Source organism: Vanrija pseudolonga, chromosome 7 (assembly GCF_020906515.1).
Source record: "Vanrija pseudolonga chromosome 7, complete sequence".
Taxonomy (NCBI): Eukaryota; Fungi; Basidiomycota; class Tremellomycetes; order Trichosporonales; family Trichosporonaceae; genus Vanrija; species Vanrija pseudolonga.
Genome location: NC_085855.1, coordinates 376,784 through 396,645, shown reverse-complemented (window position 1 = coordinate 396,645; position 19,862 = coordinate 376,784). Strand labels below are relative to the sequence as shown.

Below are 19,862 nucleotides of genomic sequence, written 5' to 3'. Positions count from 1 at the left end.
CGTGGTGTGGCATCATCGGTGTGTTGGGTCGTGCTTTTGGCGCGTGCATCGCGTTTTGGGCTGCTACGGGGGTGGGGATCGTCGCGGGGGATGCTTGGCGAGAGGTGGGGTGGGTTTGGGGACGTGGGGGCTGGGGTTGGAAGGGGCCGGTGGTTAAGAGCCGGAGGACTGCCGCGGTGTTGGTGGCAGTTGGTGCCTGCGCGTGAGCTGCGTCGATCAGCACACGCGGTGTGGCTGTTTCGCCAGGCTTCGAACATCCTTTTGCTGAGGGTGACTGTGCTCTGGTGAGGACGTCCAGTCGACCGTGAGATGCAGGAAGGCGAGTAATATATCAGTTGGCGGGGGATCATCGGCGACCGGAGTCCCCGCGCTCGCCGCATTCCGGCTTGTGTCGGCGTTCAGCAAAGACGTGAGGCTGAGAAGCCGGAGAAGATAACAGGCGCATTGCTGCGTGACCGAGATTGTGCGTGTAGGTGGGACAAGCTCGGGCCGCTCGCTGCCTTGGCGAGGGAGGTGGATTGTGTATGAGACACCTTTCGTCCGCCACGCACCTCCCATCTTCGAGCGTGCCATCTCACGCCCTGTCATCCAGGTTGCTGCGACGAGAGCATCGCTCGTTTCGCTCATCCCCCTTTCCCCATCTTGTCACTTACTCGTCCCCCCTCGTAAGTTGCTCTCTATCGACCAGTTCTCTCTCTACCCACGCTCTTTCCACCCTTACCCTCTGACTTGCAGTCACTCTCGCCGGCGGTCCGGCAGCCTGCACTCCCGTCCCCGTGACAAAGAAACGAGTACTTCAATACGTTCTCGCGTATCCCAGCCCACCACCAAGGTCAGTCGCAAGCGTCACGGCGGACACTGTCCCCTTCGACATAGCGTTCGACATAGCGTTCGACATAGCGTACCCGCTCGCAACAGCGGCCCGCCCGCCTCAGCCCGCCCGCCCCTCCCTCTCCCAACGAAAGGACGAGCGAGGTCTATCCGCCTCCCCACCGGACCTCAACACAGCTTCTCACACCCCCATAGGCCCGGGTGTGAAGCGAGTGTCTGCCGACTCACACGACCACACGTGTAAACACCGACACCACCGCCACACACGGCGCCGATCACCCACCCACGCTAGTGCAAAAAGTAAGTCACCGATCGGCCTTGATCTCCCTCCTGTTTCTTCCACCTCAACACCACCCCACCGCTACCTCTATCTCAACCCAAAACAACGAGACACCCGAAAACACAAAAGATCAACGTCGTATCGCCACCTGGTCTCGATCCAGGGATCTCCAGGTGTCACACAGAGTATGAGCCTGGCGCTTTTCCACTAAGCCATAGCGATGGTTTTTTAGTGATGCTGATCTGGGAATTGGTCCCGCGGGTTGGCTATGACCTGTCGCCCATTTGCCTCCGTCGCCCAGGCACCGTCGTCGTGACGCGCCGCCGCGCCCAGCTTCCCACGACGAGACGAGACGTGGAGGTGGTCGGGTCGTGGTCGTTGCTCACAACAAATCAGGATCACCAGCCAGCCACCTCGAGGCTCCACCCCATGTCCCAGCACACCATCATCGACATGGCGCAGACTTCTGGTAGGCCGTGCAAGGCAGAACTCGCTGACGCCGACCCCAGATAACGACAAGTACTCGGTCATCTTGCCGACGTACAACGAGCGCAAGAACCTGCCCGTGATTGTTTGGCTCTTGGCCAAGACGTTTGAGGAGAAGTGCGTGGGGGAGTGGGAGTGGTGCTGATGATCGTGCAGTGGCCTCAACTGGGAGGTTATTGTCGTCGACGATGCGAGCCCGGACGGCACGCAGGACGTCGCGCGGCAGCTGGCCAAGATTTACGGAGATGACAAGATTGTGAGTGCGCCGAGGGAGCACGCGAAGCGTGCGAGCGAGGCAGGCAGGCTTCACGACGCCTCCTGCTCCTGCTGCCGGCTCTTCCTCTCCCTCTGACCCCTCCGCACCCCGCTCACACCCCCAGGTCCTCAAGCCCCGCGCAGGCAAGCTCGGTCTCGGGTACGCTGGTCGAAGAGTCCTTGAAACAGCGCTGACACCACCGCAGAACCGCCTACGTCCACGGCCTCAACTTTGCCACGGGCAACTTTGTCATCATCATGGACGCCGACTTCTCGCACCACGTAAGTGTAGCGGTGTGGCGGGCGCGTCGGCGTTCCCTCACTTCGGCGCGCGCGTGCGCGCGCGTTCGTGCCGTGCCGTGCCGTGCCGCCAGAGGGCAGCGGGCACGCGGCCGTCGTCGTCGTGACCAGCCTGGTGGCGTCGTCGTCGTCGTGATCGTTGTCGCGTCGGCGTCCCCCACCCACGCGCGCGCGTTCGCTTCGCTCACGCTCACGCGCTCTCGCAGCCCAAATTCATCCCCGAGTTCATCAAGCAGCAAAAGGCGCACAACCTCGACATTGTCACTGGGACGCGGTACAACTCTACCCCTTCCCCAGCCCCCGCGCCAGGCGTGGACATTGGCCTCGGCCCCGGCGGTGTATACGGCTGGGACCTGAAGCGCAAGCTCGTGTCGCGCGGCGCCAACTTCCTCGCCGATACCGTGCTGCAGCCGGGGATCACCGACCTGACGGGCTCCTTCCGCCTGTACCGCCTCCACGCGATCAAGGACATCATCGCGCGCTGCACGTCCAAGGGGTACGTCTTCCAGATGGAGATTGTCGTGCGCGCCCGCGCGCTCGGGTACACTATTGGCGAGGTGCCCATCACGTTTGTCGACCGTATCTACGGCGAGTCGAAGCTTAGCGGAAACGAGATTGTAGGCTACGCCAAGGGCGTCGGACAGCTCTGGTGGGGCGTGGAGTAGACGTGGTGTACGTGTAGACCAGACCGACTTGACTGTACAATGCATAAATCTACAACTGCGTTGTTTTCAGTGTATGTGTGTACAATCGTCGACGCAGGGGTCGGGGTTTCCACTGCCAGTATTGCGACTATAACGACAGCCACATCTTCGCCACACCACACCCTCGCCGTCACCGCTCGCCACTCGCCACGCCACACCCTCGCGCTCACCGCTCGCTGCGCTCGCGGCTCGGCGCCTACACCACCACGCTCACTGCCCGGTGACTCCCCAGCGCCGACTCGCTCGTAATCGCTGTCATCCCCCCCTCGTCATCCTCAATCCCGCCGCCAATACCCGCCAGGGGCGTTCTGTAGCTGTTGTGCGTGTACACGCTGCTTCTGTTCGCGTCGTCCTCTGCCAGCTCGCCGCGGCCGCGAGCGCCGCCGATGGCAAACACGCCAGCCGGCTCCGCACCAGGGCGCCACGACCAGCGGCTCTCGCCGCTCTCCCAGCTGCCCCTGCGGCGGATGGCGCGCATGCTCGCGTCGTCGTCGGCGCGGCCGTAGCTCCTGTTCCTGATACTCAGCGACATGGCGTGCGAGCTCAACCCGTCGTAGTTTGACAGCGGGCGGTCGTGCGTCGAGCCCGGTCTGTCGGCGAACGCGACCGACGGGGACACGACCGGCGCATGGTACGCCGACGGGCTGGCGCCATCACGCAGCCGCAGCGATCCCGGCCGCGCGCCCATCGCCTGTGGAGACACAAAGCCAAACGTGCTGCTGGCCAGCGTAAGGGTCGACGCGTCAGGCCCGGGCGGGGCAGAAGGGTGCGGGTTGTTGCGCGGGTGGTACCGCGTGTGTCTGGGTACCGTGTGCTGCTGCACCTCTTCGTTGACAACGGATCCAGGGAGGAACGTCGGCGAGATGGGCGATGGGAGTGTCGTCGGCCCTCCGTTGGCGCTGTTGGCTATCGACGTGCCCGCCGGGCTCGACATGCTGCGGCCCACAGCCGGAGGCGATGAATTCGACGACAACGACGGGGCCACGGCAATATGCGCGACGGGCGCGTTGCCCGACTCGAAGCTAATGACCGTTGTCGCCGGTTTCGTGCTCGTGAGCGAGTCCTCCCTCGACACTCTTGACAGGATATCGCCCGAGACTTCCGAGCTGACAGACGACGGCGCGTCGGGGCCGCCGCCGATACTCGACGAAAACGTATTTCTCCTGTCGAGCTCGTGCGGCGCCGGCGGGACGGCGTGCGGCGCCGACTCGGAGCGCATTAACGGCATCGAGCCCGAGCGCGACAGGATGGAGATGGACCGAGCGGGGGACGTCGCGAGGCTCGGTGGCAAGGGGCGCACGCTGGCGTCTTCGTCGGCCACGCGGCCGGCCAGGCGGAAGCTCGACGAGAAGCTTCCCCCGTCGCCTGATGCGCGGTGGCGCCGTAAGCTGCTCAGGCTCGCGAGGCTCGGCGTGCGCGAGCGGCTGAGGATGCTCGCCGACGGGGCCATGGACGAGCTGTCGATCGTGCTCGCGGGGTAGCTTCTGCGCACGAGCGGGATGGGCAGGGAGGGGTACGGGTTGTTTGCCTCGCGCCGGCGCTCGCTCACGGCGTACGAGTGGAGGGAGAGCGACTCGGCGCGCGTGCCCGTCCCGGAGTCGAACGAGGTCTGCCCGAAGATGTCGGCGGGGGAGAGCTGGCGCCGGAGCTCGCGGCGCGCGGTGCGCGCTTCGGCACGCGACGCCGGCGGCGGGCGCGGCTCGGCCGCAGGGGAAAGCGAAGGCCGGCCCCAGTACCCGCTGCTGCCGCTGCCGCTGGCGCCGGGCACGGCGTCGCGCGTGTGCTCGGCGTCCGAGGCGCGCCGGGCGCCGAGCTTGCGGCTGATCCAGTCGAAGAGGGGCTTGGCGGCCTGGCCTCCGCGGCGGTGGCCTAGGTGGTGGGCTTGTTGCTGCTGTTGTTGTTGTTGCGGCTGCTGCTGCTGCTGTTGCTGCGGAGGAAGCCCCGGTTGTTGTGGAGGTTGTTGCGACGCGCCAGTCTCAGGAAGGTGCAGCTGTGCGTGAGTCGGCGCGAGCCCGAGCCGCTGCTCGCCGCCAGTAGTAGCTGGCTCGCGCCGCCTGTGCCCGAGCGAGCGGCGCGGCTGCGACTGTGACGGGAAGGGCGGGGGGGCCGCCGCGAGCTGGGGTTCTGGCGCGGGTGTCGGAGACGCAGTGTGCACGAGGATGGGTGGCGACGTCGTCGGGGGCGTGGTGTGCGGGGTGGTCGTTGCCGAGGTGGCCATGGTGTGAGACGGTGGGCTATGCTAGAGCATGGCCCAGGGTTGGGAGAGAGAAGAGGAGAGAGAGAACGAGAATGGAGAAGACGGACGACGACGGCGGGACGAACGATTGAATGGCAAAGCAAGCTTTGGCGGCGGCGGCGGAGAAGGACAGACGGCACGGCGGCGGCCAAACCTGAAACACGAGCTCGGACCTATCGACGACTGTGCCAAGGACAGCCAAGACGCGCAGTGGCATGCAATGCAGGGCGGCGGGGCAGGGCGGCGGGGCGGACTGTGCCCAATGGCGGGCGACGGGGTGCGGACTGGTGCTGCTGGCTGCTGCTGACTACGGCTACTGCATCTGTTTGTGCATGCTCGTCGACGGCCCAGACTACTTGCAGTCGCAGTCGCCGTGTCGCCGCCGCTTGTTGTTGTTACCCCCCACGCCATGTCTCGCGCTTCCCGCAATCCTTGACAACATTTTAGCCCACCCACGTCCCACTCGTCGTTTCCGTTCCCGCATTCACGCGCCCCCCACGAGCCACGGGCAAACTAACTCGAATACGGCACGGCACGCTGCACCACGCTCACGCTCATGACGTTTCCAAGGCACCCGCGCGTTTGTGAATTGTGCATTCAATGCTATGAGACACATGCAAAGGCCGGCGAGAACGTACAACATGAATTATCGCGACAAATGTGGTGGTAGAGAGATAGAGAGAGAGAAAGAAATGCTGTAGGAGGGGCTACTCCACGTCGTCTGCCTTGAGCCCGTCGCCGTCGCCGCTGGCGTCACCACCACTGCCACCACCACCTTGCGCCACCGCCGCCTTGACAGCCTGCTGGCGATGCCGATGGGCCCACTCCTGCTCCCAGTCGTTCATCTGAGCCTCGTCAAACTCCTCGCGCCGGTCGCCCCATCGCTCCTGGATATCAGAGATATCCTGGTACTTGCCGGGGATGAGCCCTGACGCCGACGAGAACAATGCGTGCGCATTCTCCGCCGTCGTCGAGTTGTCCTCTCCCGGCATGAACACGTAGCCCGTGACCTTGTCAATCAGGCGCACGAGGTGCATCATCGAGTCCTTGTCCTGAAATGTCAGCTCAACTCAAGCACATGAGCTGCTCACCTCCACGGCCAACGTCTCGAACCCGACCAGACTAAAGTCCTCGATCAACTCGACCATTGCAGCGTTGAGCTTGGCAAACCGCTTGGCGCGCGGCTCGTCCTCGAGCGTGCGCAAGAGGTAGGACAAGTCCTGCACCTCGGTGTAGTAATCGAGATTGAACGCTGCTTGGTCAGCACAGTCAAACTTACGACCCTAGCACTCACGCAAATTATCAAAGCTATTCAGCATGTCGATTTTGCTCAGGACGTTGATATGGGGCATCTCGAGCTGGAGCATCGCACGAAGCGCAAGCAGCACCGCCGAAATATACTTTGACGCGTCGGTGATGGCATGGGCATCGGTAAGGTGGACCGCCGCGAGCCGGTAGTCGAGTTTCGTCAACCGTTCAACGATATGCCGCAGGCTGTTGTGGTTGGTCCACAGCTCGGCCTGGCCTGGCGTGTCGATGACAATGTAGCCGTTCCCTCCCTGCGTCTCCAGTAACGCGTCGAGCTGCTCGAGCAGCCAGTCAAAGTTGGCCTCCAGGTACTCGATGCAGTAGAGCATTGCGCCGTTGGGCCCAAGGCCAAACTCCTCCATCACAGAGTCGAGTGTGATGAGGTCGCATATTGAGATGGCGCAAGGGTATGGCGGGTTGGTGACTGCTGGATCGAGGTTGATGATGCTGACCGGTCGTCCCAGTGCCGTGAGAAACTGGTGCATTCCATGGCAGTAGGTTGACTTGCCAGCTCCAGGAGGGCCAGTGACGAGCTGCCCGAAAGCCGACAAGTGGTGCTCGGTAGGCTCAGCGAGCATGGGTTCGTCGACGGCAGTATCAGTCATATTGTGGAGGCGGAGATGGTGGATGGATGGATGAGCTTAGAGCGCCTGGGGGACGGGTGGGACGAGGGGGAACTGCTCCACAATGTCTTGACTAGGTGTGAGAACGCCTGCAGACGAAGTTCCCGAAGACCCAATGCTCTTTTGGTCTGGCTTTGGCGTCGAGATTGTTGTTGCTTCAGGCGCAGTACCAAATGTTGACACGCCAAAGGTTGCTGGTGAGAATGATGTAGTGGCGAGTGGACGCATTGAAACCACGTTGTCGGAAGCATTTTCAGCAGTGGCCCGGCGTTTATGACCATGCCGAGATTGAGGGGGTGTGGCAGTGCGAGCAGCTTGGGCGCTTCTGTAGGCTACAAAATGTCAGCAAACATGCATGTATGCACCGGGTCAAACTCACACTCGGTGATCCAAGAGTCGTTGCGCGAGATGGACGACGACGACGACGTCGAGGGGGAGAATGGGAGGGTCGGGCTGCTGCTCGAGTTGAGCGTCATGCCGAGACCCTGAGTGATGATGGACGGCGAGGGCTGCAAGGCCGAGGGCGATGAGGGCTGAACGCCCGTCGAGGTCGTTGGAGAGGGCTCGGCCGACTCGAGCGCAGGGAAGGGGATCGGGATGCGCTCGCCTGCAAGCAGCGGCGTGCGGGTCGCAAAGGTACCGTCGCTGCCACCGGCTTCGCGCAGAGGCGAGCTCTCAATGCCGAGGCCAATGGCCTGGTGGAGGCCGCCACTCTGCGGAGGCTGGAAGATGAACGAATCGGTAAGGCGAGCGCGCGAACGGCGAGACGACACTCTGGGAGGCGAGGCAATCTGTGGGGTACGGAAGAAGAGACCCCTAAAGCTCTCGTCGACGCTGTGGCGGGGCGACGAGTTGGCCGAAGACGCCGGCGACGTCCTAAAGTCGATCGTCTCGTTGCACGCCTCCTCGGGGGATTCTGTCCTTCGGTGCGCAGTAGCGAGGCCGCTTCCACGAGGCGTGACGTCGAGCCAGTTGAGCAGGCTGCGCTGCTGAGCATCGCTGGCAAGAAGCGTAGAGCGATCCGCGGCGTGCTCGTCGTCGTGCGAGTGCTGCGTCATCTGAGACTCGTCGATGAGGATCGACGACGCCTGCGAGCTATGAGCCTCGGCAGACTCGAGCTCGAGCTCCTCTCTGGCATCAGAGTAGTGCGAGAGGGCACTGGCGGAGGCGCTGGCAGACGAAGCCGGGTACAGGTCGGGCAGGGTCATCTCTGATCGGCCCGAGTGGTCCGAGTGGATGCTGCGGCGGTCGTCGTCGTCGCCGTCGTGTGGCGTGGCACCACGTTCCGTCGCCGACTCCCACGTCTCTGTGGCAGTACCAGAATTGGCATCCTCGTACAGCGAAGCGCTCGATGTCGTCGAGACAACAGGGTGGAGCTCGGGGCCAAAAACACCAACAGCAGTAGGGATGCTCCTCTGCGATCGGACGCTCCGGAAGCTCGGCTCGCGGCTCTCAGTCGTCAACATGGCGGCGGTGGCAGCGGCACCCGAGCCGGCGATACCAGCCGAAGGCGAAAGAGAGCCCGCCGACATTTGGCGCTGGAACAGCGCAGTCAGAGGCGACCGGGACAGAGGCGACGGCGTGCCGATCAGAGCCATGTCCACGGCGCTGGGAGGGCCGGCCGGAGCTGGTGCAGGCGTCTCGGGCGACTTCTCTGGCGCCAGCACAAACACATTGGTTTGGCGAACAGGAGTCGGTGACTCGTCCATAACGACCGGGCGGGTCGAAGACGGCGGCGGCGTGCTGGGGCGAGCAGGGGCAAATGGCGCAGACGGCGCAGCAACGCCGTGACGCAGAGGAGTCGGCGAGCCGGCACCATCAACGAGGTCCTCCACCGCAGCAGCTGGTGTAGAAGGCCGCACGACTGGCGGAGGCGATGGTGCGGCGAACACGGCCAGCGGTGGAATGGCGGGGCGTCCAAACGATCCCTGGCGAGAGTGAGAGGATCCTTGGCGAGAGTTGGTAGATCCCTGGCGAGAGTGCAACGATCCCTGACGTGAGTGTGACGACCCTGTTCGCGATTGTAACGATCCCTGTCGCGACTGTGACGGAGGAGACTCCATCGACGAGCCGCGAGATGGCGGGAATGGCGGAACGGCAGGAGGAGGGCCAGCGGGAGGAGCACGCGGCGGTGGGATGCGAGCAGGAGCAGTAGCAGGTGGCGGGAGAGGCGGCACGCCATCGTCGACAGTCGGGGTGATTGGCAGAGTGGCAAAGAGCGACTGGAGAGGCGGGGTCCCGAGCGGCGTTCTACGCGTCGAGCTGCGGCCAGTAGATGGCGGCGAGTTTGAGAGCTCTGCCGCGGCAACCAGAAGAGCAGTCGCGGTAGACCCAGCCGCGACGCCAGGCATATATCTGACGTCCCCGAATGGCACTGGAGGCTCGGTCGACGGCTGCGGCGCGGTGGCGGGTCGTCGGGCACTGGCGGCGCGCTTGAGCAGAATGCCGTGTGTAGGCAGCGGCGGGGCGACTTCGCCCGCGAACGGCGGAGCGCCGTCCGACGCGTTCGGCGCGGTTGCCGGCCTTCTCGAGCTCGGAGGAAGAGCCTTGGAGTCCCGGTCCTTGGACGCCTGTCTCCGCGGGGTAGGGTACGATGGTCTCTGGATGAGGCTGCCTGTGGGCGAGCGCGTCGGCGACGTCGTAGTCCACGACCCTTGGACCGGCGCCGAGTGGGGCACCACGGGATAGATGGGCGGGCTGCCCGGCGCGCCGCGTCGGGGCGACAGAGGCGGCGACTGGAACGCGCGAATGGTCATATCCCGACGGTGCTGTCTGGCGAGCAAGTACCGGGCGTGGGCCGAACTCGGGTCCTCGCTGAACGGTCTGCCACCAGGCGATGGGGGCGTGTCGAACGGCAAGCGCGTGTTGGCACTGCGAGGCGGCGATCTGGCAACGTCTCCCGCAGTCGTAATGGCCAAGCCAATCTCCTCCTCGTTGAACTCTGCGTTGAAGGGCGAGTTGCGCTCCGGCGTGGGGATGTGCGGGGGATCCAGTGGCGACAGGGGTGGCGAGGTAGGTTGGCTGCGACCAGCAATATGCGGCTCTGCAAAGTCAATGGTGCGATTGATTTGCCTGGAGTAGGCGGGATACGAGCCCGACGCGCCGAAAGCGGGAACACCAGCCTGCGGGGCGGTCCCTGGGCGCGAGTTGGACCTGTAGTCTGCCGAGCTCGATCCAACAACGACGGTCGGCGCTGTCCCCGGGCGCGAGCTGCTTCCCTGGCGAAGCTGCAGCGCACGTGGTGGTCCAGTTGGCCGGCGTCGGAGCGGATGCGGTGAGTTTGGCACGACCAGCAGGTCGGGGTTGCTCTTTGTGTGGTGGCGAAACGACAGGCTTCGCTTCGGGGTGCTCGAGTGGTCATCCTCGGAGGATAGTGCTGGGCTTGACGTGCTTTTGGGCAATCGTCCCCTCTGGGAACCAAAGCCGCGGTGCTTCCTCGACGAGCGATGCGAGTCGCTTCGCTCCGTCTGGATGCTGGCCGCGCGCGAGGCCGGCGCCGTCGATATCCTGGGAACGCGGGGCTGGCCAGGGATGGTGAATGCGTCGCTGTCGCTGCCGTTGGTGTCCGAGTCGTCACCGCGTCGCCGGCGTTCCCGACCGCTGCCAAAGAGGCCGCGGATCGAGCCAGAAGCCGAGCGACTCCGGCGCTGGGAGCCCGAACCAAAGCTGTGTTTTGACGCGTTGCTTGGCCGTGACCGCAAGTCGGAGCTGCCGCCTCTGTCCGAGTTCCACCCCTCTGACGAGCGGCGGATACTCCTGATACTTCTGCTCCGTCGTCCACGGCTCGCGACCTCGGCCCATTCTTCACGCTCCTGGTCACGGGCGTCGCTGAGAGCCACCGCCGATCCAAAGTCGACAATGCTGTCGTCGTCGACGGTATTGTTGCGGTTTGCAGGACTTTCTGGTGGGGTAATGTCGTGGGCGTTCATCCGGGGCCTTGGGAACGTGAGAGCGTCACACATGGTCGACACGGCTAAACGCGACCGCGAGCCCTCGCTGTGGAGCGTGACCGAAGACCCTTGCCATCGCGACCACCGGTGCTGTCCGTGGAGGTTGCCCGTGGAGATGTTCTCGCCGACGCGGGGGTAAGGGCGTGAATTTGATGGTCCCCCCGCCTCGGGACCAGCAGCAGCTGCCTGGGGCGGCTCGGGCTGCGATGAGAGCCCGCCCATGCTGAGGAGGTGGGGCGTTGAACTGCTGTATGGGCTAGTGCGACCGTTTTCTGTTCGGAGATCGCGAGCAATCGGTGAAAAGAGCATCTTGGGGGCCACGAGACCGGTCAAGACGGACGACGAGTGATTGACGCCCTGGTAGTCTTCGACCTGCTGCGGGCCCCACTGTTGTCCGCGGGGCGCATAGGCATTGTATGGGGCGTATAGCTCGTACTGGGCATTGCTCAGCGTTGCTCCGTGTGCGGCCTTGGCTCCGAGGTGGGTTGTGCCGTACGGGACCGAAGCGCCGGGTGGTACTTTTAAACCAGCCGGAGCGTGCGACTGGTTTATCAACACCGGTGTGCTCGCCGAGGTGAGCTTTTGCTTTTGCTTTCGTTTTGTGCCCCACGACCAATTGCTAAAGAGTGAGCGTTTTGGCGTGCGAGCCGGCGGAGGGGCCGGCGCCATTCCAATCCCCGTTGCGCCAGAGGGCTGCATTTGCGGGGAGAGGCTCACGGCCGAGGTCGAAGCAAACGGCGGGCGGTAGGGCACGAACCCATCGCTGTCGACTGCGGTCGTGCTCGTTGCTGCGACTGTCAGGCGGCTGGAACCCGTGCTGGGCCGGCTATTGCGGGGCAGGTGTGTCCTTGACGCGTTGCCAAACCATGGGCGATGGCGATGGGGCTCGGGGGCAACGGCACCTCCGCCTGCGCCGCCGCCGCTGCCGCTGCCGCCTGCGACCGAGGCCATTAGGCCCTTTTGGCGGGGGTCGAGGTCCACGTCAGCCTCGTCTTCGAGGTCTGACGATTCGTCCTCTGTCAAGTCGAGCTCGAGCGCAGGGTGGCTGCTGCTTGGAGGCGAGTTTAGGTCGACCGTCGTGGTCGATGGTTGGGTCGAGGGCGGCGTGAGAGGCGGCGACGGGGGCGATGATGGTATCGCGGGCAGGGGTTTGGGTTTGGCGTGGGCGAGCATTGTAGTGGTCAGCGCTGGGCATGCTCAAGGAGGAGGAGGAGGGTGGTGTGCAGGCATGAGAGAGAGAGAGGGGGGTCAAGGGCAAAAGCAGGTCGCCGGGCAATGGACAGGAGACACAAAAGTCTTATCCAAGCCAGTCGGTGCTGTGCTTGTTGGGGGGTAGTGGGCTTTGTTTCACGCCAACGGCCGCTGCTGCTGGCTGCTGGCTGGCTGCTTGCCGGCGCCGGTGATCGCGCCGATGATGCATGAAGGCGCATAGCGTCGCGCGCGCGGGGGGGGCGGCAGAGTCGAGGCGAGTGCCGAGGGTAAATTGGTGCGGGCCGTGGCTTGCAGATGGAGGCGTCCAGGCCACTGCACCCCTCGCCTCGCGCCGCCGCCGCCGCCGCCTCCGTCACCTCGGCGCCTCTGCCTCGTCGTCCTGCAGCGGCGGCGCAGCACAAACCAAGCGCGCGAAGAGTGCATTGAATGGCGAAAAAAAGCCTTTGACGAGCGTGACTTTTGATAGTTGCTGGTGGTGCACGACCATTGTCTTGTCCGTGCGGGTCATTGAATAGACTGATCACTCACGGGCTATCTTGGGTGGCTTGGGCCCGCGATCACGCTGACGTCGTCGGCTTGTGCTGCTGGTGATGGCGACGATGATGCTGGTGATGCTGCTGACGGTGGTGGTGGTGCTGCTGCTGCAGGTCGACTTGATCGGTGAGAGCTCTTGTTTACGGCTACTACAACCAACAGAGTGCCAATGTTTAGAGATCCAAAAGTCCTGCCACTAGCTAGGCCATGGCAACATGCCCAAACATGCGCTGTAGGCAGCATGCAGCACGAGCCACGAGCCACGAGCCACGAGCCAGGGTGCCCATAGTTTTTCCTCGTCGTTTGCTCGCTGGCGTATGCGGGGTTGAGCAGCAGCAGCGTCGTGCATGCATGCTCCTTCCTGCTGCTCCTCCTCTCGTTCTGCCCCGCCCCGCTAGTGTTTGTTGGCTGTGCGGAACAGAGTAGTATGACAGCACGGTACCGTCGTTTAGGGTGTTGGACGTTCCAAAAATTACGTAGCGGAGGACCCTTCCCTTGGGTGTGCTTGCGCTCGACGGCTCTGGCACCTGGGCATCCACATCTCCTGTGTCGGATCGGCAAAGGGAACAAACAGCTGCACGGAGCAATCAACAATGCATACAGCGAGCGAGGGCCGCAAGCAAGGGAGCGAGCGAGGGAGCGATCCCGCTCTATCCGGGAAAGGGGGGCGGCGCCGACATGATGTCTTGTCGTCGTCGTTGAGCATGTGCATGGCCGATGCGCCGATGCACATCCTCTTGCACCACAAGCAAGCAAGCAATAGGCTCAGGCTCAAGCCTTGCGGCTCTCTAGCTCAAGCATGTCGTCTGCTGCAACGACGCTGGTGCATGCCGGCGTGTCTCTTGCCTCTTCCCGATTGTTCGCTCGCTCCCTGCAGGCGACGTGCACGGCCAAATTGGGCAGTGCCGAGGTGCGCGGCCAGAGAGACTTCCAGGGGCAAAATAGTGTGCTAGGGACAAAAACACCTGCCTGCTTGCGGCCCCTGCCGTTTGCAGTCAACCCGCCCGCTGGGTGGCAGCTCGTTCGCTTCCGCCGAGCTGGTGCCGAGCAGCGTACGACGTACTAATCGGTGGCCACCGTGCATAGATCTACTTAGAAAGGAACGACTGATTACTCACCGGCACCGCACCAGAGGTTGGTGGCCTACTGCACTGACGACGTCCGGCGCATCGGGTCAACTAACAACTGTAATGTGCACACCGCGGCGGTGGACCTGCTCGGCCTGCCCACGGCCCGCGGCCCACCTTCACCCCGTCTGCCCACTGCCGGCCCAGCCCACCCCGCAGAAACCACCCTTGCACAACGTGCTTATCTTGTTATTGTCACTGCTAGCTGCTCGTCTCATCAGTGCCTGTATCCCACGACACGCGGGATCATCACGGGATAATGCCATGCACCTGTTGCGAAACTTTGATGGAACTCTATTGTCTAGTCTACTTTGCCAGTGCTGCCAGTGCTGCTTGCCTTGAGTGCCCGACCAACAGCTGCGATATCGGCCTTTTCAACAACAAAGCTGCAATGCAGAGGGACGCGCCGTGTCAGCGTACGCACGCACGCGCCAACCAACCAACCACCACCCAACAACGATCACAAACTCACATTAGTCCGAGCACAATGGCGCCCGCCCCACCGCCGAGGGCGAGCAGGAGTACCTGGTTGCGTAACGACGGCCCGGGGTTGTCGCCAAGGCGCGCAAGACGGGCACTTGCAGCCCACACCAGCCCGCCCAGCACCACAACCGCGATCCGTACGGGCCACTTTGGCAGCACGGTACCGATCTTGAGGAATGCCGAGCCCGGCTGCTGCTGCCTGACGACGGCACGCGCGTGCACGAGCGCATAAGCGATACGCACGAGCATGGCGCTGCACGACGCGTAGATGAGCGCCTGCTCGGTAGTCACCGCGACGATAGTTCCCCGCGCCAGCGCCCACAGGCAGAGGGCGAACACGCCCGAACTCGCGATCATGACTTTTGCCTGGCGCGCCACCTGCGCCGGCGTGGCACTCGCCGCGTGGAACGCCTCGAGGATGCCGTTGAGACTCAGCAGCGGGAGGTAGGCCGCGAGGTACGTCTGGAGCGTGAGCCCCGCGCTCGTCTCGGCCGTGTACCGCCGAGGCAGGAGGAACGGGAGCACGAGTGGCAGCAGCGGCGGAACAAACACGGGCAGCAGGAGCGCGAGGTGGCTCGAGAGGCGGAGGGCAAGTGTGAGCAGTGGCACTGTGGCCGGGGCATCTAGGGCGCGCGACCAGTGCAGCAGGAGCGTCTCCTCGACTGGCTGGAAGATGATTCGCGCGACGAGCGAGCCTGGCGCGGTCAGCGTGCATCGGATGGTCGTGTGAGGCGCCCGGCGCTCGGCGTCACCCCCCGCCGCGGGCGGCGCCGCCGCACCGCCGCGCCGAGATTCCCACAGCGCGCCGTGGCGCAAAGGGCCTGTCGGAACAGGATCTCGCCAGGGGCCAAGACGGCGCCGCCACATCCGACCCCACCCTACGTACCATAGTTCATGGCCACGGCGTACCCGCCCTGGTCGCCGAGCGGCGAGATGTATCCGACCGCAATACGGTCGGCCTCTGTCAACACGTGCTTGACTACGCTCTGGCGCGTGTTGGCGAGGGCGAGGGCGTACGTCGTGGGGTTGTAGGAGCTGGGCAAGCGTCAGTGTCTCGCTTGCGTCTGGCTGTCAGTGGCAGCTTACCTTGTCGACAGCAGTGCCGGCGCGCCATACTCCCACAAATACCGCCCAGCGAGCCACGCAGCGCCGGCAAAGTGTCCCGCCGCGAACCCAAGCAGCGCGTGCGTCCCGCTCCGGTCCGCGACAAGGCAAGCACACGCCACGACGGCGCGCACGATCGCCATGCCCCCTTCTGCTTGGACACGCACGCGGATGTTGCTCGCGCGCAGCGCGCGCACGTACAGCGGCTCGACGGACAGCTCGGCGAGCGCCGCGGCGACGTACAGCGCGAGCGCGGGGTAGAAGTCGGCCTGGGACGTGGTGGAGCTGGGCGCGGTGTACAGGTACAGCGCGACGGCGGCGCTGGCGACGCCGAGCCCGAGGCGCAGGGGGAGGGCAGCGAGTGCTGCATCTGGCGCGCTCAGGCGGTCGCCGCGGTCGCGGGCCTCGGCGGCGTCGTCGTCCTGCTTCGACGCGTCGCTCCGCTCCGCGCCGCTGCCGCCGCCCCGCAAAAGCGCATTCCGCACCCCCTCGCGCGAGAGGAACAGAATCGTCGACGCGACCAGATCAAACTGGATCGCAGCGGTACCGAACACGCTTGGCGGCGCGAGGCGGACGAGTACCTGGTTGAGGCCGAAGGTTAGCAGGCGGGAGAGGAGCTGCAGGAGGATGAGGGCGCGGGCTAGCGCGCCGGGGGAGGCGGCGGCCGGGGCCGCTGCCTGAGACTTGTCCTCTGCGGTCATGTTGGCAAGTGCGTGACGCCGAGGTGTTGCCTTGCGGCGAGATGCAAGATGCGACTTGGTTGACTTTGGAGACAGACGTGGACGTGGAGTTGGAGGGTGGAGGTGGGCGACTGCGAACGCGTGAAGCTGAAACTTGAAGTCCGTGTCGTCATCGGCGGTATCGCAATCTCGACCTCACCCATCCATCCGCCATGGCCCTCAGACCACACCTGCACCTCCTCGTGCCCTCCTCCACGGCCTCCGTGGCGATCGAAACGCGCATCTACCTGCCCCCAGCGCTCGTGGCCACCGTGGGCGCGTTCGCGCCGGTCTCGACCTCGACCAGCTCGCGGCCGAGCCCGATCGCCGAACTGCCCGGCGGCGCGCGCAAGGCGCTCAGCGACATTACGCGGGTCGTGACGGCCGCGCATCCGTGGGCCAAGCTCGGCGGGAACATGCTCTTCCCGTGGGTCGTGGCAGGGGCAGGGGGGCGTTGAGCTGACCTCCGCCAGGGTGGTCGCCGAGCACGTGCCCTCCGCCGTGTTGGGCAGCGCCGTCGGCGACACGGCGCTCGTGGCCACGTTCAACGTGCGCGGTGTTGGCGCCTCGGGCGGGTCAGGCGCGTGGCTCGGCTTTGGGATCGGGCACGACGCAGACGACTTTGCTGCTGTCGAGGCTGCCGTCGCGGGGCTGGTCGGCCGGCCAAAGCTGTACCGGCTTGTAAGTTGCTGCCTGCTGGCCACTGACCCGCACTAACTGGCCCTAGGGATACTCGTACGGCACGTTACTGGCGCTGAACGCGCCGCGCCCAGAAGCGGGGGTGAAGCGCACGATGCTCCTCTCGCCCGCGCCAACGCTCTTCAAGGCCCTCACGCTCCTCTCTGGCCCTTCATTCGCGCAGGGCCTCGAAGCCGCACTGGGAGACACGACACCGCGCAGCCTCTGGCTGGTGTATGGCACAGCAGACGACTTTACCGGCGCCGAGACGCTGCGCCAGCTCGGCGGGGACGAGAAGGAGCGTATCGTGCGTACCGAGATCGAAGGGTGCGGGCACTTTTACGCGCGGGCGCAGGACGCGCGCCAGCTCATCGCCGCCGTGGATAGCTGGATCAGCGACGAGTGAGGCACCTCCGCGCCGCGGGCAGCTGACCCCAGCGCGGCGAGCAGGCTGTAACTTTGCATTCTGCATCGATGTTGTACTTTGGACACGTGCTACGCCAGCGGCTGGCCCTTGAGGAGACGGGGCAGCACGACCTTGCGCCACACGTCGACCACCTCTGCGCGGCGTCAGCTCGTGCGTTCGTAGGCCGGTACTCACGCGTCTTGGTGCGCTCCGGGAACTGACGCGCCACGTCCTCCCACGCCGGCTTGGCCGTCTGCCGTCAGCCTGTCCGGCCACTATTGGCAACTCACACCCAGCACCTCGGCGACGAGCTTGCGCTTCATTGCGCCGCTCCAGCCCGCGCCGTCGGTCGCCCACTCGCGCCCCGCGAGGAGTGCGGGGAAGACAGTCTTGCGCCATGTGTCCTTGCATTCTGGGATCAGCTGCATCCGGACATACCAGCTCACGCGTCGCCGTCTTGCCGACCTCGGCAGCGAGGGCCGTGTAATTGGCATTGGTTGCCTGGCTGTCAGCTCTACAGACGCCGAGTGGAAAGTTGACCTTGCTGACCTCGCTCACGAGCAGGGCGCGGTCGTACCCGCCCTTCGGCGTGCCCTTGTCTTCCTTGGCCTTGGGCTCGGCCTTGACTTTGGGCTTGACGTCCTTGGTCACCTTGGCCTTCTTCTCCTTCGGCGCCGGGGTGGGCGTGGCCGCCGAGCCCTGGGACGTGTTGACCGCGCTCGACGGTGGCGCGCGAGAGCTCGCGAGCAGCTGCGCCTGGAATACCTTGAGGTTGTGCTCGGTCAAACCGGGGCCAGGGAGCTCGAGCTTGGCCTCGTCGTCGCGCGTGGCGTACGGGTGTGCGCGGGGTGTCGACTCGCGGGTCGCCTTGGGCATTGTGCTTGGTGGAGTGAGGGAAGTGGGAGGAAGTGAGGTGACGAGGAGTCATGGGAGTTGGGGGGGAATGGGGCGGGCACGACTCGAGCGAGAGTGAGGGGCTGGACTGGCCTGGCTGGACTGGGGGGGATGACGAGATGACGCCGTGTGTGTGCTCTGGTGAGGCCGGTGGGGTGAGGTGTGTGGGCGCCGTGTGGGCGGGGCGCAATGTCATGATCAGCAGGACCTTCCCCACCTTCCCTCGTCTTCCTCGTCTTCCTCGCCTTCCCTCGTCCACTACTCCTCCTCTTCACCCCCCTTTCGTCCTGCTATCCCCATCTCCTTCTTTCCATCTCTCACCTCACCTCACTACCAACGACTGACCCTCCTCTCATCATCTTACCACAATGCCAGTGTCGATTAACAAGCGCGGCACAAAGCCCAAGCCCAATCCCAAGCCCAAGGTTGAGCCCAAGGCCAAGGCCAAGGCCGAGCCGTCGCGCGCCACATCTCCCCCAGCCCAACTGCAGCTAGACAAGTCGCTCGTCCTCAAGATCATCGTGGCCAAGCTCGAGGCGACCAAGACGGCCGACTGGCACGCGCTCTCCGTCAGCCTCGCCGCGAGCGAGGGCAAAACCAAGGGCGGAAAGAAGAAGGCTGCCGCAGGGGAGATGACCGGGACCCAGATCCATTCCATGTACCATAACGTGAGTTCAGCTTAGCAATTCTTGCAGAGGAGCTGACCTCCCCAGGTCATCTTCCCTGCGCTCAAGAACGGCCGCGCGCTGTGGGTCGACGAGCCGACCGAGGATGAGCTCGACATCCTCTACGACGAGGTGGAGGAAGGCGAGGTGGAGGAAGGCGAGGGTGGCGACGACGTCGAGATGGAGGAAGGCGAGGACCCCGCGGAGGAGGAAGAGGAGCCCATGACGAGCGTCACTGGCGACACTGTGGACGACGAGGTCGTGGCGGAGGAGAAGCCGTCCCTCACCCCGGCCCCGGAGGAAGGCGACGCCGACGAGGTCAAGACGGAACAGACCGACGAGGTCAAGACCGAGCACACCGACGACGTCAAGGACGAAGACCGCGACGCGATCAAGGTCGACGACGACGAGGAGTACTTCGAGGAGAGCCAGGTCAAGGTCCTGCGTCGCACGCGCATGGTCAAGGCCGAGCCCACCGAGGAGAGCGACCACGACGACGAGGTCGAGGTGGCCGAGGTCAAGCCTGAGGTGGAGACGTCGGACTACACCAAATCCAAGGCCGATGACGGCGCCCAGACTAATACGTGCTCTCGGACGACGAGTCCACCGCCTCGGGCTCGGACTCGGGCGACGATCTCAATATCAAGGACGAGGACGACCTCAACATCAAGGACGAGGACGAGAACAACAAGACAGCTAAGGGGAAGCGTCCGACCCGTGCTGCCGCCACGAAGGCTGCCGCTGCCACCAAGACCACTGCCACCAAGACCGCCGCCACCAAGGCCTCTGCCACCAACGCCTCTGCCACCAAAGCCGGCGGTACCAAGCGCAAGGCTTCGAGCAGTTTCGAAGGCGCGCCGACGCGTACCAAGATTAGCCTCAGTTCGCGTAGCAAGCGCTCCGCGACGTTGTGCGAGACGTGCTGGTGCCCCCTGAAGACCGGCGAGGTGACGACGTGCGGGTCTTGTGCCGAGTAGTGATACGAGGTGAGGCTGGCGTCGCGGACAGAAACTGACAGCCTACAGCGTACAAGGCGACCAGACGAAGATTCACATCAGCATGCCACC

The 19,862-nt window shown here is 64.5% G+C and overlaps 8 protein-coding genes and 1 non-coding gene across 9 annotated transcripts; 3 read left to right on the top strand and 6 right to left on the bottom strand.

Annotated features, from left to right (window-relative positions):
- Nucleotides 1-1,250: 1,250 nt before the first annotated feature.
- Nucleotides 1,251-1,333, bottom strand: LOC62_07G008999. Its single transcript is given in 2 exon segments — nt 1,251-1,286; nt 1,298-1,333. It is a non-coding gene; the product is annotated as a tRNA-Met (tRNA).
- A 173-nt stretch (nt 1,334-1,506) lies between these two features.
- Nucleotides 1,507-4,558, top strand: DPM1 (Dolichol-phosphate mannosyltransferase subunit 1). Its single transcript, XM_062775541.1, has 6 exons — nt 1,507-1,580; nt 1,621-1,714; nt 1,754-1,853; nt 1,978-2,012; nt 2,059-2,134; nt 2,359-4,558. Exons 1-6 carry the CDS (start codon nt 1,541-1,543, stop codon nt 2,815-2,817), a joined length of 804 nt encoding a protein of 267 aa, XP_062631525.1. The 5' UTR covers nt 1,507-1,540; the 3' UTR covers nt 2,818-4,558.
- On the bottom strand, nt 3,053-5,074 carry LOC62_07G008997 (uncharacterized protein; the record flags this gene model as incomplete). The annotated part of the gene is made up of 1 exon (XM_062775540.1): nt 3,053-5,074. One exon carries the CDS (start codon nt 5,072-5,074, stop codon nt 3,053-3,055), a length of 2,022 nt encoding a protein of 673 aa, XP_062631524.1.
- A 595-nt stretch (nt 5,075-5,669) lies between these two features.
- On the bottom strand, nt 5,670-7,005 carry gpn2 (GPN-loop GTPase 2; the record flags this gene model as incomplete). The annotated part of the gene is made up of 3 exons (XM_062775539.1): nt 5,670-6,144; nt 6,184-6,344; nt 6,387-7,005. 3 exons carry the CDS (start codon nt 7,003-7,005, stop codon nt 5,800-5,802), a joined length of 1,125 nt encoding a protein of 374 aa, XP_062631523.1. The 3' UTR covers nt 5,670-5,799.
- A 36-nt stretch (nt 7,006-7,041) lies between these two features.
- Nucleotides 7,042-12,577, bottom strand: LOC62_07G008995 (uncharacterized protein; the record flags this gene model as incomplete). The annotated part of the gene is made up of 2 exons (XM_062775538.1): nt 7,403-12,577; nt 7,042-7,091 (listed from the first exon to the last, which is right to left on the bottom strand). The coding sequence occupies exons 1-2, from the start codon at nt 12,144-12,146 to the stop codon at nt 7,042-7,044; spliced, it is 4,794 nt and encodes a 1,597-aa protein (XP_062631522.1). The 5' UTR covers nt 12,147-12,577.
- Nucleotides 12,578-14,138: 1,561 nt separating this feature from the next.
- Nucleotides 14,139-16,134, bottom strand: rft1 (Oligosaccharide translocation protein rft1; the record flags this gene model as incomplete). The annotated part of the gene is made up of 4 exons (XM_062775537.1): nt 14,139-14,232; nt 14,319-15,024; nt 15,216-15,364; nt 15,416-16,134. 4 exons carry the CDS (start codon nt 16,132-16,134, stop codon nt 14,148-14,150), a joined length of 1,659 nt encoding a protein of 552 aa, XP_062631521.1. The 3' UTR covers nt 14,139-14,147.
- Nucleotides 16,135-16,325: 191 nt separating this feature from the next.
- Nucleotides 16,326-17,313, top strand: LOC62_07G008993 (uncharacterized protein; the record flags this gene model as incomplete). Its single annotated transcript, XM_062775536.1, has 4 exons — nt 16,326-16,579; nt 16,626-16,833; nt 16,880-17,232; nt 17,269-17,313. 4 exons carry the CDS (start codon nt 16,326-16,328, stop codon nt 17,285-17,287), a joined length of 834 nt encoding a protein of 277 aa, XP_062631520.1. The 3' UTR covers nt 17,288-17,313.
- Nucleotides 17,314-17,325: 12 nt separating this feature from the next.
- Nucleotides 17,326-18,112, bottom strand: LOC62_07G008992 (uncharacterized protein; the record flags this gene model as incomplete). Its single annotated transcript, XM_062775535.1, has 4 exons — nt 17,326-17,390; nt 17,432-17,489; nt 17,527-17,648; nt 17,683-18,112. The coding sequence occupies 4 exons, from the start codon at nt 18,110-18,112 to the stop codon at nt 17,326-17,328; spliced, it is 675 nt and encodes a 224-aa protein (XP_062631519.1).
- Nucleotides 18,113-18,498: 386 nt separating this feature from the next.
- On the top strand, nt 18,499-19,772 carry LOC62_07G008991 (uncharacterized protein; the record flags this gene model as incomplete). Its single annotated transcript, XM_062775534.1, has 3 exons — nt 18,499-18,798; nt 18,844-19,503; nt 19,530-19,772. The coding sequence occupies 3 exons, from the start codon at nt 18,499-18,501 to the stop codon at nt 19,770-19,772; spliced, it is 1,203 nt and encodes a 400-aa protein (XP_062631518.1).
- Between the last annotated feature and the right edge of the window lie 90 nt (nt 19,773-19,862).

Coding starts and splice junctions, on each gene's coding strand:
- DPM1 (XM_062775541.1), top strand. CDS start 1,541: ATGTCCCAGCACACCATCATCGACATGGCGCAGACTTCTG. Junction 1,715..1,753: donor GCCAAGACGTTTGAGGAGAA/GTGCGTGGGGGA, acceptor ATGATCGTGCAG/TGGCCTCAACTGGGAGGTTA. Junction 2,013..2,058: donor GCAGGCAAGCTCGGTCTCGG/GTACGCTGGTCG, acceptor ACACCACCGCAG/AACCGCCTACGTCCACGGCC.